Here is an 18358-nt window from a genome sequence, read left to right on the forward strand (position 1 = left end):
AGAAAGGCACTGTCTTGAGCTCATACCAGGGTTGTTACTTATATCCCTTGGTGTATATGGACTACTATGGACATGGTTGATAGAGGATGTTCTGGGATACAGTAGTTGTTTAATACCTGCTCAGATGTCTCAGCAGATTCACTGTGGTCTTTTTTAAGCCATTTAGCTGACATGTATGACATGAAGATTATCATAATCTGATCTATTGACTTGGGGGCATTTTCCCAGTCAAGCTGTCTTTCCTTAACCAGACCTTTGTAAACAAAAGGTGTAAGAAATCCCCACAAATGAACCATGATAAAACAGTTGATTTAGAAAAAAAAATTACTTTTGGTTCACGTTGTGTGTGTCTGTTTGCTTTTCTACATTACTCAACTTGGCCGAATTGTAATGACAATAATTTCCTGTTACATTTCACTTACACTTCATTATTCTGTCCTACCCAGTTGGCTGCTGAGTTATCTTTTTCAAAGTAAAAGAGGCACGTCCTTTAAAACAAGGAGAGAAAGCAGTCATGTTTAAAGCTGTCTTCTCCCCAAAATGGGGAAATCTACTGTTATGAGAACTGCATACTGAGGTTACGAGAACCTCCTACTCCTCTGTCTTAATTGACTGCTACAGCTATCCTTTAAAAATAGCCTTGTAATTCACAGTGACCATTCTTAAAACAGTGACGGTAAATTTTTCTTTTACTTTTACTGTGTAATAACAGAAAAATTATAATTTCATTAAGTTAACGTAGTTATGCTCCTCTCATTTACATTGCTTTAAATGAAGATGCAGATAACTTCTTCAGGTAGCCTATTAGGCAAATATTACATATCATTGCTCCTACTACAAACTTGGCAAATGTAGGCCAGGTTCTTGGAAGTTATTTCACGATCTTGCACTCTCCTTTTTTCTTAAGAACCTTAGAAATATTTTTACATCAATTTCTTCTGTCTCATTTTAATACAAATTGAATTTTTATTCATCTGTTCTTTTTGCATATTAAAGAACTCCTGTTGGATTACAGAAAACTAAGAGTTGTTTCTTTTAAAACTAAATGATGTCCTGTAGCACACTTACCCTTCCAAACGTTAGTTCCTAACTTTTCAGTCCCTAAAAATTCTCAGAAAAGGCACAATGCACAATTCTAACTACGAAGCAGCTTCACTCCTCCTCCTGTTTCAGTTTTTTTCTTCTTTTTTAATCTCAGCATATACTATACAGAGTTTGATTTATTCTTTGTCTTCTTCTTGTTCCAAAAGTTTTTACTGCTGTTTATTATGTAAACCTCCTACTCCTCCATCTTTTAGCCTTTGTTGTTGCAGTATTATTGGTATCATATAAAAAGGCCCAAGAGCTGCTGCTAAATAATTGAAATTCATTTCATTTATAGAATGGAGTCTTCCCTTGGAACACTTGCTGTAATAATGTTCTACTCCTGAAATAAATTTCCATTTCCATTCACCGAAGCACATTTTGTGAAGAGACAGAAAAGGAAAAGAAAAAACACCAAGAATCTAAAATGAGTAAGAATGACACCAAGGAGATATAATTAGCTAAAACTCTTTTACAGAAAAAGAAAAAAAATCATGTTACATCAGCAGTTTTATTACCATGGCAATGAACATTAAAGCTAAATTTGTTTGAAGATTTTTATATGCAGAAAAGATGTGTAAGGGAGGCCCTACTTCCTTTTTATCCCCCCTATAAACAAGAGAACATCTTGGAAGTTATCTTTTTAAAAATCTAATCTTGATTTCTTTGCATAAGGCTGATGAATTAAATTATGCAACCTATTTAAAACTATTTAAAGGCAGGACATTTGCTGTTGTTCATTGTTGGTGCTACAGTCAAACAACACATGTGAAAAACACCCAGGCTAGAACACTATAAATGGACACAATTTAAAACACAGCTTTATTGCAAAGCTAACATGCTCTTAAAGAAAACATGGTAAGACTAAGACTGAAGAACTAAAACATTTTGATGCAAGATTTATACCTCATTCTCCTAAGAATATAAATATAATGTCAGTGCTGGAAGAACTGACGTCTACTAAAAGCAAAGCAATGAAGCTGGCACACACATTCCAATACAAATTGCAGTAGGTTAGTCCATTACAGTCTATAAACAGGGACATACAGAAGGAATGTTTGTCCCCTCACGGACAACTCATGGTCAGCCATGCCAGTATCATTCTTCTGTCTCTGTCTTCTCCTAACATTCTAACATCCCCTACATGATGTGCATCTGCTTAGTACAGAGTAAGCCAAAAGACATCCCAAAGCATTTGCCCTCCAGCACTACACAGTCCATATTCATATTAGCCTACATCAGTCCGTAATAACACCTGTGCATGGCAATTGAAATAAAAGTGCCAGAAACAGGTTTATCTCACGTAAGTACTTCCCTAGTTATTAGAGAGCCACTCACTTCGATACAGGCCAGTGCAAATTCGATACACACAGAATCACAGAATCACAGAATTTCAGGCCAATGCAACTGCCTATGACAATGATGATTTTGGGATGATTAAAAAGCTTCTGTCTTAGAACACTTAAAGATCTGCTAAATGTCAACCCAACACCAACAGGTTCCACTTTTGCCTATAACACTAACCTTTTAATCCAGCAAACTACAGCTCCAAACAGCAAAACATGGAACAAACTCTTAAATGGAAGAATGTGAGTGGTTCAGCTGACTTCACTGGGAATACTGATGTAACTAAAATTAAGTAATTGCCTTGGTGGTTTGGATCCTAGGCTAATTGACTCCATCGTGTACTTTGATATCAAGTTCCAGAAGCAAATACTAAATTTTGCAAAGCAAACACATTTTCTTGGTAGACTGCACTGCCCTCATGTTTTGTAGTCACAAAAAAAAAAAAAAAGAAAGGACAAAACAGAATACTCTGCCTGCTTATCTATATAATTTATAGCCTTTAAGGAGGAAAATTGCTACTCAACAAGCTCAATGCACACATGATTCTTTTGGGAAGGCAACAGACTGCGATTGACTAAAGTAAATAGTCACAAGACAGTTATCAAAGCCTGAGACTGATGTTCTGATTCTGGCCTTATCTATAACACTCTGGAAAATAACACTGACAGAGACAAAACAAAAATGTTTTATCATATGGTGTGATTCAACTACCTGGCAACATGTTGTGAACAGGCGTGGCAATGTTAATATCCTGGAGGTGTTTCAGTGTCTCCGTGTGGAACAGCCGAAGTGTAGATCCAGATGTGAAGGCAATCCAGACTCCCACTCCAGCAACAGCCATGTGAGAGATTACCATGCCTTCCTCTTGATGAGCTTCAAAATGGCTCTGTAAGAAAAACAAGATAAATATAATCTTCTGCATAAGATCTATTAATTTTTCCTGTTACTTTTTTTTTTTTTTTTTTTTTTTGAAAATACATCATCATTGGTATGGAAAGATTCTCAGCTTTTGAACCAAAGTTCTAACTACAGATAGAGTAACTTCACCATAACTTAGATGGATATTCAAGCGGTGTAGTAGGTTGCTAACTATTTCCCCTTGGATTTTAAAGGCTTCATTCTGCTCCATGCCTCTGTCTTCTAGCTCAGCAAGTTGGATACCCTGAGAAGAATTAGTTGAAGTAATAAAGACTGAGGCAAAAAAGTCATTAAGTATCTTGGGTTTTTCCTCTTATCTTGTCACTATGATTCCCCTCAGATCCAATAAAGGATGCAGATTCTCCTTAGTCCTCCTTTTCTTGTTTATGCACTCAAAAAACATTTTTTTTTTTTTACTGTTTTTTACTGCAGTGGTGAAGTTAAACTCTATCTGGGCTTTGGCCCTTCTAATTTCCTCCCTGCATAACCTCACATTGCTGTAGTCCACCTGAGCTGCCTGCCCCTTGTTCCAAAGGTCGTAAACTCTGTTTTTATTCCTGAATTCCAGAAGTTCTCTGTTCAGCCAAGCTGTTCATCTTCCCTGTTAGCTTGTCTTTCAGTACATAGGGATGGCCTGCTCCCGTGCCTTCAAGATTTCATTCTTAAAGAACATCCAGCTGTCCTGGATTTATCTTCTAGAACTGCCTACCAAGAGATCCCATCAACCAGGTCCCTAAATAGACCAAAAGTAGCTCTACAGAAACCCAGAGTAGCAGTTCTACTGACTGCCCTTCTTGCTTCCCCAAGGACTGAGAACTGTATCATCACACAATCACCATACCCAAGAAAGCATCTTTTTGATTCAGACATTTCTGAATTTAGTAGTAGTAGAAGAAGATAATATTTAGAAGTATTAGCTATTTTGTACCCCTGACCTTCAAAATACTGATGCTTCTTGTTAGAAAGATTAAAATGCTCCTTCTGAAGAAAGTAGTAATGCCAGACTTTCAGGATCTAGTGCCTGAATATTTTCCTTGATCTGGTGATTTCACAGTTATGACTTCTACGTGGCTCCAAGAAGGCTGACACCTCTTTACATGTTTGTATAACACATGAAAGTATAACACATTAAATAAAGTTGTAGTGAACACCTTTAATCGTTTACAAGAAGTAAAGATTTTTTGTTTCTTTTTTTTTGTCTTGTCAGTAAACTGTCTATAAAGTTAAACAGAGCCTTTTAATATTGCACTAGCTATATCAAATACAGAGAGCTAGTCTGATAAACAAAACTTCTGTGATTAAATAAATGGTAAATTGTTCCTTGTATACAAATCCCTACCTGAAGGATATGTAAGTAAATATCTTCATTAATATTCACAGTACATATTATATTTGCAGATAAAATGCAAAAGTACCTTGTTACTCCATATGAAAGCATACTTCAGTTTTCTCTGTGTTATAATTAAAAGTTATATCTTGGTCATTTTGCATGCAAATCTAAATTACAAATTTAAGATGATTATGTTTTGAATGTATTTGGGTTATATAGTTCAATTTCTTCATCTAAATTCAATGAATAGATGAAGACCACAGATGAAGAATAGAACTTCAAGCTTTCACAAAGCCTAACTTCTGATATTTTACTTAGAGGCCCTTTTTAATTTTATTACTTACCAGTACAAATAAAATCCATAAATTAGTACTTTCCACTGAGAAATTGGCTGCTTAAAAATAATGGGAATTATTTATTTATTTTTGAATTTGTTTATGCTATTCTTTAAATGTTAATTTTAAAAAAAATGAATAGAGAAGTTTCTCTCCAGCTGTTAGGCAGTAGTTCAGATTTAGAGAGCATTGTTACATTACTTTTTGACTCTTCTAATAACAACACTGCAGAATGCAAGGTAAGCACCTCTGACAGGTACATTTATATTCATCGCTTTCCTCAATCTCCACTCATTTTTTATTTTTTTTTAATCACATAACATAGCTTTGAGCACCCTGATCTAGTGGCAGGTGCCCAACCCATGGCAGGGGGGTCGGATCTAGGTGATCTTTAAGGTCCCTTCCAATCCAAACCATTCTGTGATCATGCAATTGATTCAATGGAAGTTACCCATGAACAACATTTTCTGAAGCCAGAAACAGATCTTATGACTAGATTTCATGATATATCATAATGCATGTAAATGTTTTATTGCAGACAGCCCTTTGTAAAAATAGTTTTACCCATCTAGTTGACCAAGGGAAGCCAGCAGAGGTAATCTTTTTGTATTTCAGCAAAGCTTTCAGTACTGTCTCTAACAGTATCCTTCTGGACAAAATGCTGAGCTTACAGCTAGACAAAAACATAATGTGATGGGTGAACAATTGGCTGACAGGTCAGGCTCAAAGAGTTGTAGTAAGTTTGGTTACATCAGGCTTGAAGCCAGTCACTAGTGTGATCCTACAGGGTTCCATTTAAGGGTCAGTTCTCTTTAATGTTTTCAAAAATGATCTGGACACAACAGCCAAATGCTCACAAAGTTTGCAGATGACACTAAATTAGGAGGAGCTGTTGACTCCTTTGAGGATGGAGAGGCCTTGCTTAAAGATCTTGACAAATCAGAGGGTTGGGCAATCACCAACCATATGAAATTTAATAGGCACAAGTGCCAGATTCTGCACCTGGACACAGGCAACTCTGGCTATACATAATGGGTGATGAGAGGCTCAAGAGCAGCCCCATGGAAAGGGATCTAGGGATTCTGGTTGATGGCAAGTTGAATATGAGCCATCACCGTGTCCTGGCAGCCAGAAAGACATCCATACCCTGGGGTGCATCAGGCACAGTACTGCCAGCCAGTTGAGGGAAGTGACTGTCCTGCTCTGTTCTGTGTTGGTGTGGACTCACCTTGAGTACTATGTGCAGTTTGGGGCACCACAGTATAGAAAGGACATAAAACTATTAGAGAGTGTCAAAAGAAGGGCAACAAAGATGGTGAAGAGTCTAGAGGGCAAGACTTATGAGGAGCAGTCGAGGTCCCTTGGTTTGTTCAGCCCAGAGCAGAGCAGGCTGAGGGGAGGCCTCATGGCAGCCTGCAGCTCCCTCACGAGGGGAGCGGAGGGGCAGGCGCTGAGCTCTGCTCTCTGGGGACAACGACAGGACCCGAGGGAACGGCATGGAGCTGGGACAGGGGAGGGTCAGGCTGGGGGTGAGGAAAAGATTCTGCACCAAGAGGGTGGTTGGGCACTGGGACAGGCTCCCCAGGGCAGTGGTCACGACACCAAACCTACAAGAGTTCACCAAGTGTTTGGAGATCAGAGTATGAATTTTGGGTGGTCCTGTGTGGAGTCAAGAGTTGGACTCAGTGATCCTTGTAGGCCCCTTACAACTTGGGATATTCTATGCACTTTTGTTTATAGACTCATACATACACTGATCACAGAATCGTTTGGGTGGAAAGGGACCTTAAGGATCACCTAGTTACGACCCCCCTGACATGGGCAGGAACACCTCCCACTAGATGAGGCTGCTCAAAGCCCCATCCTGACTGGCCTTGGCACTTCCATGGATGGGGCATCCACAACTTCTCTGGGCAACCTATGCCAGTGTCTCACTACCCTCAGAGTAAAGAATTTCTTCCTAACATCCAACCTGAATCTCCCCTTTTAGTTTAAAGCCATTACCTCTTGTCCTATCACTGCATGACAAAGAGTCTCTCTTCAGCTTTCTTGTAGGCCCCCCTTAGGTACTAGTAGGCTGCTATAAGGTTACCCTGGAGCCTTCTCTTCTCTAGACTCAACAACTCCAGTTCTCTCAGCCTTGACGGTAACCAATTGACTTAAAAACTTCTCAGGGACAGATCCAAGGCCACTGAAGTGAATTTTAGCAATTTGAATGGCTTGAAATACGAAGAAAACTGAAGCTGATTGTAAAAATTAATTTTCTCTGGTTTTCTGACCACAGAGGACAATTCTGTGAGTGCAACTGTAAACAACTTGCACAGGCATTTTTGTCACATTCCATTTTTACCAGCTAACTCATTATACTCCCACTTTGTCTGCCCTGCAGTTGGTACAGCTGTCTGTTGAAACAGACACATTTAAAGGAAAACTGTAATATTGTCAACACCACAAGAAGCATATAAAAAGAACTATTATTCTCATTCAAAGGGCCTTCTGAGATGGAGCAGGAACATACCCAAACCTGTATATTCTTTTACAAAGCACAAGTTTTTGTATAGAGGATAATGTTGACATCTGTTTCAATTACACATCTATCTGAAATCCAAGAGCCGTCCTTTTTCCTCAAGTTCTTTTTTTACACATTACAGGAAATCCAGATATGCGAGGACAAAAATGTCTCATTCCCTTTGTTATTAAAATAATTGAACTCCATTTTACTTTTTCACTTTTCATAAATACATTAGTCTCTGACTTCTATTCAGTCGTTTTTTTTTTCCCCCCTCAGGCAGTCTTCTCCTAACTCTATGGCAACATCAGAGTTTCAGAACACACTGGATGCCACAGCGAGTCTGTCCTGCAGTGGAGGCTGACATAGCTAACTATTGTTTCAACAGCACGGGGCATAGCTGAAATGTTTCTTTTGAGGGGTTGCCCACTTGTACCATACAGCTGTGCCAAGAACTGAACCACATTAGTTCAAGGTTAATGAGAGATGCATAATGGGTATCATTGTCCACAAGGTGAAAGAAATTGTTTTTACTTCTTTAAAGAAGATACAGTAGTTGGGCAACACACACTCAGGTATAGGGATTTTCATTTGTTTAGTTTATTCAGCTAAATATTTTGGTTTATTCTACTTATACATTGTTAAAACTAGAGCAGCTCGTAAATAGTTAGCCAAGTTTTAAAAACAAGACGAAACAGAACAGGATGGAATGCCATTCAATTCTCGACTTTATTCCGTTACATTCTCTGGCTTTTTTGTTGTTGTTTTTAAACGGACTGCCTTTGCAGAGCTTAAGGCTCTACATGCACAGAGAACTCCGTAGGATCAAGGCTGATACTAAACAGCAATGCAAATGCCAGATCAAGGGTCAAGGCTGAGGACAAGTTTCTTCTTCACAGAAAGAGTATCAGAAAATAAAATTAATACATAACAACAATTGATGCATTTCTCACATGTCCTTTGCCAAGTAGCTTGAGGCATTGTGCCAGTGTGGGGCACTGCGCCGATGAAAATGATTTCCTGTAACACTACAACTACTACAGTAATGTATCATTAAAACAAGTGAATTGAAAGTCTTATCCAAGGGTGTTTTTTTTTTTTTTTAAAAAAAAAAAAAAAAAAAAAAGCAGGAAAAGTGTGTAACACCCATAATCAATACATTGGATGCCAAATCTGCTCATTGGGTAACAATTTTTTTTTTAAAAAGTTTAAATCAGAGTCTTAAAAAAGCAGGGAGGTGTGCAATGAAATTGTGTTCAGAGGATAATGTACTATAATGTACTTTGCACTTAGCAAATGCATAGGCAGTTAAATTAAATGCTTATGAAGCTGGGAGTGCCTTACAAGGAAGGCATTTATGAAATGATCTTGAATATGCTCTTGGGCTTGCGTGAGTAAGGTCTTCAAAACTTGTCAGGTACCTTTATAAATAGTTTATAATGACCCAGAGCATATAAAATATATGCACAATAATAGAAAGCAATCAAGAAAAAAGCAGCAGTAACTTGAGGAATATGGAGAAATAAAGGATTTGCACAAAGGGAAGAATAACAGTTGAGCCTTGTGTGACACCTGCATTCCTGTTGACAGAGCAAAAATGAATATTACTGAACTTGATGCCAAAATTCTAGAGTCAAATCTTTACTACTAATTGAATCTCCTCTCAAGAGAGGACACAGAGGAAGAATACACCATTTCTTTGCTGATTTTCCTCCATACAGAAACACTTCTGCTCTGCACAGTACGGAAGAGGTAGCTCAGATATATTTTGTTTCTGATATTGTTAAAATATATCCTACCGAGAGTGCCTAAACTTCCTTGTGTATTAAACCAATACTGCCAATAAACATGGTATGGGCATCATAGCAGGTAACTTTCAGAAATATAAAACCAGGAAGTTATCAGAACAAGTCAGGTAAGTGAGGACAGCAATAAAAAGCACTGAGCTGTTTTGTCTGGTGAGATGATTAACACAGGATCAGTAACTGTGTATATCTTAGGATCAATAAAAAGCAACAGAAAATCAACATTTGTTTGCACTTCTGTGAGGAAGAAAACATGCTATGGTATGAGTATTTCTGTGAAATAAACATGACCATCAGCTAGTCATGCAAAAATTCATCACAGTCTTGAATACAATGATCTGTGCTGCAAAAACATTATTCAACCCAGACACACCATTTCCAGTTGCAGCATTTCTTTATGTTGCTTGCTGCACCATTCATTGCTTGTGTGTTAATTATAGCTATAGAAGTCAGTGGATCTATAACAATGTAGGCTCTGAAAACAACGGATGGGTTAGTTTACAAAGCATTGGGAAATTGAAAGAAACCTCCAGTGATGTTTTTGTAGGAAAACCTGAAGTAAAAGCTAAAAAATGGAACTACTGTGTCTGAGAGAGATTGATAGAATCTTATTTGTCTCTCTCTGAATTACAGTAGTTTTCACTACTGTAATTGACAATGCCACGCTGTATTTTAGGAGTGTAAACTTAATATGTTCTTTAATCCTCCAAGCTTGTCTGGATTTGTTCTGTGCCAAAATAGCACACCATAATCCCACCTGCAGGCACGCAACCTGACCTGGGAAGAACTTGGTGACTGAATCAGGCCAGAACTGCCAAAATTATTTACAGTGATCTGGCTGTATAAAACCAATCTCAGGAACAATCTGACTGTGATCTACTACTGCTGCCAAGTATAACTTGTGAGAATCAGAGACATCAGAAAGATCACAGAATCAAAGAATATCCCAAGCTGGAAGGGGCCCACCAAGGATCATTGAGTCCAACTACTGACTCTACACAGGACCATCCAAAATCAAACCCTACGTCTGAGAGCATTGTCCAAATGCTTCTTGAATTTTGTCAGTTTCGGTGCTGTGACCACTTCCCTGGGGAGCCTGTCCCAGTGCCTGACCACCCTCTCAGTGAAGAACCTTTTCCTAACCGCCAGCCTGACTCTCCCCTGTCCCAGCTCCATGCCGTTCCCTTGGGTCCTGTTGCTGTCCCCAGAGAGCAGAGCTCAGCGCCTGCCCCTCCGCTCCCTTCATGAGGGAGCTGCAGGTGCCATGAGGCCACCCCTCAGCCTGCTCTGCTCTGAGCTGAACAAACCGAGGGACCTCAGCTGCTCCTTGTACATCTTGCCCTCTAGACTCTTCACCATCTTTGTTGCCCTCCTTTGGATGTTAACAGTTTTATATCCTTTTCTTTGGTGCCCTAAACTGCATGCAGTTCTCAAGGTGAGATCACACCAGTGCAGAGCAGAGTAAGAATTCATCACAGAAGTCTATGTCAGTAACTCCAGGTGTCCCAGAGGCTACCCCACAATCAAGGTAATTGGAAGTCCATCCACAAGAACCTATTTCAAAACCATTTCAAAACCACCATTTCAAAATCTTTTCTTCCTCATAACATCCAAACCAAGAACAAAACAAGGATAAAAGAAAAATGAAAGGAAAACATAGAAGCAAAATATATGATTCTAGCATTTACTTCGATGAAGCAAGTCACCCAGAAATCACAGATAAAAACAGGAAATTAGGACACTCGCTCTCCCTGCAAACCCATGACAATGACTCACAGAATCAATTGTTCCAAACAGACAATTGTTGGGAGAAAACAGGATCATCAATGAAAAAAAAAAAAAAAGGCAGCAACAAAGCACACACAGAAGGAGGCTGTGATCTCATCACAAATTCCAGCCTGAAAGAATTTCATGGCTGTAAACATCATGGCACTCAGTATAATTGTACCGTAGGTTGAAGGAGAGGCTTTAATCGCTCACATTTCATCAACTCTTAAACTTTAGGCGCTGAGACATTCTTTTGGTGGAGCGCTGCAATTTTAACAGAATGGAAGGCTTCATGCTTTTTGGAAAATGCGGTTGTAAATATGAGTTTGAATCCTTAACATTCTTCTGTCCTTCCAGAAAAGCTGACGTTTGCACGATTATTCATTTGAAAATGTTCTTACACAAAGCACATTTCTGTAGACCACTGAGAAACAAAAGTGATCCGAAATATGCTAAGAAATCCTCAGAAAGTAGAAGTCACATCTAACTATGCAGAGGCAGTCTCTTTGCATCAAAACCTTCTTCTGGAATTAATGGGCAATTCCTACAGGCTGCTTTTGTTGCTGCTTTCTTTTCCTTTCGATCTCATTTTGAAGCAAACCTCTTCCCCCAAGTACCCTATAAGCACTTTATGTAGAAACACGGGGGGAAGAAGAAGCATACCTTGATCTAATCAAACATCAGCAAAAAACATTGCGGTAGAATTTCAGGCTGTAGGGGGTGGGATTTAACACAATAAATGAAACCACAGTTTACAAAACGCTTCCTAAATCTTCACGTTTCTTAAAGAGATTTTAATGTTTGAATTTTACCACTTATACATTGCAGCATAGCATGTGAATAATAATTAATTTCAAAAGCACTTACCTCTATGGAATGCGTCACAGTGCTGATTATAAAAATTTGTCCACCACATGCAGCCCAAATGGTATCTTCCATCACAAGCAGACTTCTGACAGGCAGAACCCCCAGCTTAACTGTCTTCTGAGGTTCAGTGTTCCACATCCCATCTTTAAGAAAAAAGAATAAAAAGGACTGTACAACATATTGCAATCATTATTATAAAATACTTTTGGAAACGCTGTTTTAGTTTATTGATAATGACCAAACAGCACCCTCAAAAGGAGCTGCAAACTAATCCAGAGGCTTTAACATGAAAAATTGTAAATACACGAAGAATTGGAACAGTGATACCATAGAGCCTACTATGCAAAACTTTGCAAAGCTGCACTCTGTTTTGCACCTGTTTAATTTTAACTTCGAAGGTAAGTTTGTAAGAATAATCCCCTTACCTTAATGTTTTAAGAGGAAAAAACAACGCTTGTGTATTTGTTAAATGAACAAATTTCATCTGGATTAATTGATAAACATGGAACCAAACCTCACATTGCTCGTATAAACACTTTTCTTTCCAGAAGAAGTACAGTCAGAAAGCCACAACTGACACAGTTTTCTCCCACTCAGAAGGAGCTCACAAGTGAACTGTTTCAGCTGAAACCAAATTCCAACTAGGACAGATTCTTATTTCAAGAAGTTAGGTTTTTGTGGTAGGTTTTAATGAGTTCCAATAACTCTCTAGCAACATATTGATGGGGAATGGATTTTCTGTTACTAGATGCTTTGTGTAAGACGGTGTTTTTTCATTTGGATGTTTTTTGTTGATGGTGGTTGTTGTTTTTAATTAAAACTGAATTCTGTGCTGTATCTTCACTTTTATTGTTATTCCCCTATTCTGGTTTTGGCAGGGATAGACATGTTTTTAAATTGTTTTTATTTTTTATTATATCATTATGTATTTTTATTATCATTTTATTATTATTTTTATTTTTCATATCATTTTTATTCATTATTATTTTATTTATTATTACTATTGTTATTATTACTATTTATTATTTATTATTATTTATATTTATTATTTTATATTATTTTATTATTATATGTTATATTATTTTTATTATTTTTAATTATATTTTTTATTATATTGTCCTCATCTCAACACTGCATTTTTCAGTTTTCTCCCCCACCCCACTGTGGGCTGGAGGGAGTGAACAAACAGCTGCATGGTGTTCAGCTGTCTGCTGGGTTAAACCACAACATCCCCAGCTATAACCCACAGTGTTTTCTGTGGACCACATTTAGCAGATCCAAATTACAATACGCAGTACATGTTGCAGCATCGTTTTTTCAGAGACCTTTTAATAAAAGCTGCATGCCACCGCTTACTGCTGTGGTCACTTACACTTGACATATCTTCAAAACGAGGATTAGCAGATCATTTGTCTAAAAAATGTAACAGCTAGCTATACTGTTGAAGTATTTGTAGCTGTCTTTTATCCATACATTTTGACCTTACCATTTTAATACTTCTATGAGTTTATGTCTATTGTAAGAACTCACTGAACATTCTCGAATACGACCTTTCTGTCCATTACTTAGTATTACTATCACAATCTGATAATGTATCTGCTTTAACGTTGAGATAAAATGCATCCAAAAGGCCCCATTTCTTCATTTGAAAGCCTTCTTCCTGCATAAGCTGCAAAAATGTTGTTTCCTTTACTTACACTGGTTTCAACTCAGTAGCCACTTGAATTTTGATTTATGAGACCAAGGTAAGCACATCTTTAGTCAAGCACTTGAGCACTTTTTTTTTTTTTTTTCCTCCTGTAATGAGTCCACCTTTCATTATCTGCTTAGGCATTATCTGCTTGTACAATAACAACAGCAACAATGATAAGCCTCTGCTTTTGGAGTGCTTCTAATTGCTTCTGCCATCTGCATTATGCAGTCTTCACTGAGTCATTCCCAGGATGTGGCTCTGCTCTGAAAGCATCTTTGCAAAAATGGCATTTAGTTTCAGACTGTCAAAATCGTTTTCATGATTTCAGCTTGCAAGTAAGAATGTTTCCACTTATTAGCCTGCACACTCTCCCAGCAATGCAAAGTCACTGTGCTCTTCGTGACTCATGTGTACCATTAGCAATAAAGAAACTTCTGGAAAAGTTTGCATTTGCTAGCAACCACACAATCCTCAAATTAAATTCTTACCTGGAGGCTGCCCATACCCTGTGGATGCTCTAACCACTATGTGCAGTTCAGTGCACACAGAACTTCACAGAAAAGAGCTGTACGTGTGTGCATATCCTGGCTTTCATTGCCTGTTACACTGACTGCAGAAGCTGTAACAGCATCTAGTACATAGCACCCTCAGCTTTCCTTTTTGGGGATAAATCCAGCATAATTCTACTACTGTCTCTTCTGAAGGATATGCCAAACAACAAGTTATCTTTTTATTTTTTTTCCCCTGTAGTTATATGGCCCACACTGAACAATTAATGTACAGACAAAACTGCTCAATGAACTCAATAGCTCTTTTTCTTAAACACTTTCAATCTATACATTAATCTATATCTAACACATAGTTGACTCTAAAGGGACAAACGAGTGGGGATTTTCAGCATCTCAACTGTGGACTCTGGGATTTAAATTTTGTTTAAATTCCTTTTCAAACATTTTTATTTCGTTGAGGATCGTGAGCATCCTCAAGTTCTGTGCAACTCCTCAGGTGGCTTAGCATTAAGCCACCTCATTAATTTTGATCAAGTCTCATTTAAAATCATCATCTAGCATTTGTAGCAGTTTTTGAATAAAAATGAAAATCAGTGCTGCTGTCACATGGATGTCAACTCTGAAAGAAAAAAACCAACATACTACAGGGTAAGGAGGTGGAGTTCAGTGTCACTGACAAATAGCAATGTTATGAATATTTGATTTAACAATTATGAGTATCAAAACCCACTTCTCAAAAACATTTTCTGTTGGTACTTTTAGCAAAACACTTTATCAACCCAGTTACTTTTAAGATTTCAGGGGACTGGAAAAAGGTGAAACAGAGACCTGATGTCTTTTGTGTTTCCATGACTTTATGCAAAGAAACAGCAATCCAACTTGACATCACCCCAGGAAAAATCTGGAGCTCAGTATCACCCTACAAAGATAACCTAAATATGAGATAAAGCTATTCTGCAGTACTTTTTTATTTCTTTTTGCAATCATTGTCCTCCAGATCAGCCAACGTCTGAGACAGAAAAGGTTTAAAAAAAAAAAAAAAAAAAAGAGGGCAAGTGGGAAGACTCTAGCCTGGTAATGAGGACAGGATTTAAATGATGGGTAAGCTGCATTCTTATCCCTGCCTCAATGAACGCTTAATTAATTATACAAAGTGGGATGACACCAGGAGGAGAAATTAAGCATTGCTTCTTTCTCCTTATTTTGTGACGGCTGTTGAAATCTCTTGAGAGTTGGAACCATGGGTACAAATCCTCTCAAGCAAGGCAAGGGATTAAGCTTGGTAATCCAACACACTTCTGTGAATGCTTTAACCGCAGACTCCTGGCTAAAAGCAAGGTCAGGGCTTCATTCTGCTGACCAAGATTATTCGCACTGCTATTCCCCACCCAACCCCCAACCAAATTACTTAACAGGTCTGAATCTAGTTCACAAATAGATTCAAGACCATCAAAATCACAGTTTTGAGAACACATACTGCTCTCTCTGCCTGTCCTTCCAGATCTCACCAGGTCCTGTTCGATACAGCCTGCACAGATTTCATGTTTGATGTCCGCTTTTTCATGTTATCTGTCTGATCCAAAGTTCATTGCTTCTAAAATCTAAGTGAAATACTATCTCCACCTGTGTAAATGGATGCAAATTCAAGACACAGTTATGTAAGCATGCTCAGTAAGTGGCACTATCTATTCAAAACTATGCACGGCCCTTGCAAAAGAAATGGAGAGGCTTCATTTGAAGTTATAAATACTTGGTTAGGTACTCAATTAATATATTGGTTTCCTTGTAAGGAAAAGAAGAAAAAAAAAGGTGGGAAAGTAGTAGCTGAAGTAAAACTTTTGTTGGTAAAAAGTCAAGGCATACACCAGGACAAAGCCAGACCAAGGAGCCCAGTGTGACTTCTTGCAAATTGTTTCATGAAAAGCAGGAACTGATCAAAAGAAAAATAAGCAATGGAGATGTATATAATGCAGCTCACAGAGACCTGGCTGGAGAATGCCCTTCAGAGTGTCCACAGAAATGTGGCTTAAAATTCTGTTCTGTCAATGAACAGAATTTGTTCTTGTCTCTGTTCTCTAAATAATCATTGTTTTAATTTTAAGATTTCCTGGTCATCCTTATCTTTAGACTGCTAAAAAGCTACAGACAATAAATTCTTCTTTAACCTACAAGGTAAGCATATAGTTACTACATGAGATACAATATGCAGTACAATTATCCCATAACCAGAGGCTGGTCTGCATGTAGAAAAATCAGTTGTTGCACTCTGAGCAAATACAAGATCGGAGCCTGACACCTGTGGAAACAGGAAGGGGAAACAGTGGGAGAAGAGAGAGGAGTTTTCCTTCTGCTCTGTGAGAAAAGTCTGAAAGTATTAACAATACATAAAGATGAGCATATTTGCAAGTTTTAGTGGACTCGGAGGTTAAACCGAGCACATCAAAGCAGGCATCGACTATTATTACAGATATATCAAATAGCTAGTACATGAGACATGACAGCCTTCACAGACATCACTTGAATAGGAGTCATCAGTATGGACTGCAGGCAAGGTATTCATTTGCAAGAATGAGATGTGTCTACAAAACCTGAATACAGGGTCAAATACATAATTTAGTATAGGGACTTCTAGAAATAAGATGTTATAACTTCTGATATTTGTATCTTTTATTAATATTTAAAACATGAGAACAGTTTTTAAGCACTGTTGTATCCACACACCAATATATTTTATGCCACTGTTTATAATACACTTTGTAAACTATATTTTTCCAACAGTTATGTGCCATAGTTTACATCCCAAAGTTGAACAGTATCTTGCAATGCTCATATCAGGCTGCTTAGCTGCATCAGAGTAAGATATCTTATGCTCAGAAAATGTTTCTAAGCCCTTTATGTAAAAGGACATTGTTTCTATTAGTGTGTTTTGCTATGTCTCCTGATTTTTATGTTTTATAAAACCAGTTATCCTGCAACTCATTCAAATTTAATCAAGTAGGGAAGAAAAGTTTTAAAACAAATTTCATTTTATAAGACTGAGTAGTGGCTATTTTATGATTCTGTGGTTTGTTTCCACAAAACCCAATGCATTGATATTACCTTTATAGATGATTATAAAAATAAGTTCATTATTCATTTTTAAAACATTTTATTTTTAATACCTTTATAATTTGTGAGTGTTCTCAAGTCTTGATCTAACCTGATAAATACAATTTACTTCCTCAGAAAGTCTTTTCAGAGGTTGTAGTAGTTTTCCCTTCCTTTCTGCTTTCAGCAGAGCTGAACTAAACCCGCTTTTTTGTTGGTAACTTCCTCTCTTGCTTAGCAGCACTATTGATGATTTCGACAGAGCTGCCAACACAGCCCTGGGAACAGTGCTTGTTGGTTAATTTGTGCAGTGGAGCACAAACATTTTTCCATCACATGGTACACAAACCAACACAGTTGAGGAGTAAGATAGTAGCAACAGAACTAAAAAGTTCAGCACATTTCTAATCACATGGAAATAAGCCGAAGGACCCAGGTCTGCTCTTCTAAAAACAGGCGTAAATAGGAGTGTCCTGTGCTGCACATGCATATAGTTGATTTTTCATATATATGCAAAAATGTTATATAGCTGACAGAGCCCTACCTAAAATTACAGACAGAGGTGGCACTGGAAGCCCCAGCATGTGATATCCAAATAAGACTGATAGCAATGTCAACACATTTCTGGTAGCAAGTATTTGGAAATATTGCTAACAGTGATAACACAGTCAAGATAACAGTATTTATTTCTTTTTCAGTATCACTGCTTTTCCCTAACAGCTTGGTACCATTCATTACTTTTCATAGCAATACCTCTCATCCCTTTCTACCTCAAGTGTTGATCGTATACCAGAACCACACTCTTCAGACACACTGCAACTGTGCTTAGATACTTGTCCTTCAGACCCAAGCTCTGAGGTTTGATATCAACCCTTTACATTCCACATATTCCCCCTTTCCTGGATTTGCCAAAGTACATATGCCTTGATCAGCTTGGCAAGACATCCACCTTGCTAATGAAATAACCTGCTCTCCCTTAACTTTTTGATCTATTTCCCCCTACTCTTATATTTTGTCTTAATTTTGTTCCTTTTCCTTGATATTAATCCTCTGAAAATAACTAATCCATGTCCTGAGGCCTCTTCAGACAGGTAAGTCATCAAACTCT

At 37.9% G+C, this 18358-nt stretch overlaps 1 protein-coding gene across 4 annotated transcripts in view; it reads right to left on the minus strand.

Annotated features, from left to right (window-relative positions):
- Positions 1-18358, minus strand: part of ARHGEF10 (Rho guanine nucleotide exchange factor 10) — a 120726-nt gene that overhangs the window by 11023 nt on the left and 91345 nt on the right. For all 4 annotated transcript variants that reach the window (XM_082757692.1, XM_082757694.1, XM_082757693.1 and 1 more), the window contains 2 exons: positions 11962-12104; positions 3142-3316 (listed from right to left, as the gene is read on the minus strand). In XM_082757692.1, the coding sequence (XP_082613818.1) occupies positions 3142-3316; positions 11962-12104 (318 nt within the window). The remainder of the gene's footprint in view (positions 1-3141; positions 3317-11961; positions 12105-18358) is intronic.

Source organism: Aythya marila (assembly GCF_965140915.1).
Source record: "Aythya marila genome assembly, chromosome: 3".
Classification (NCBI taxonomy): domain Eukaryota; kingdom Metazoa; phylum Chordata; class Aves; order Anseriformes; family Anatidae; genus Aythya; species Aythya marila.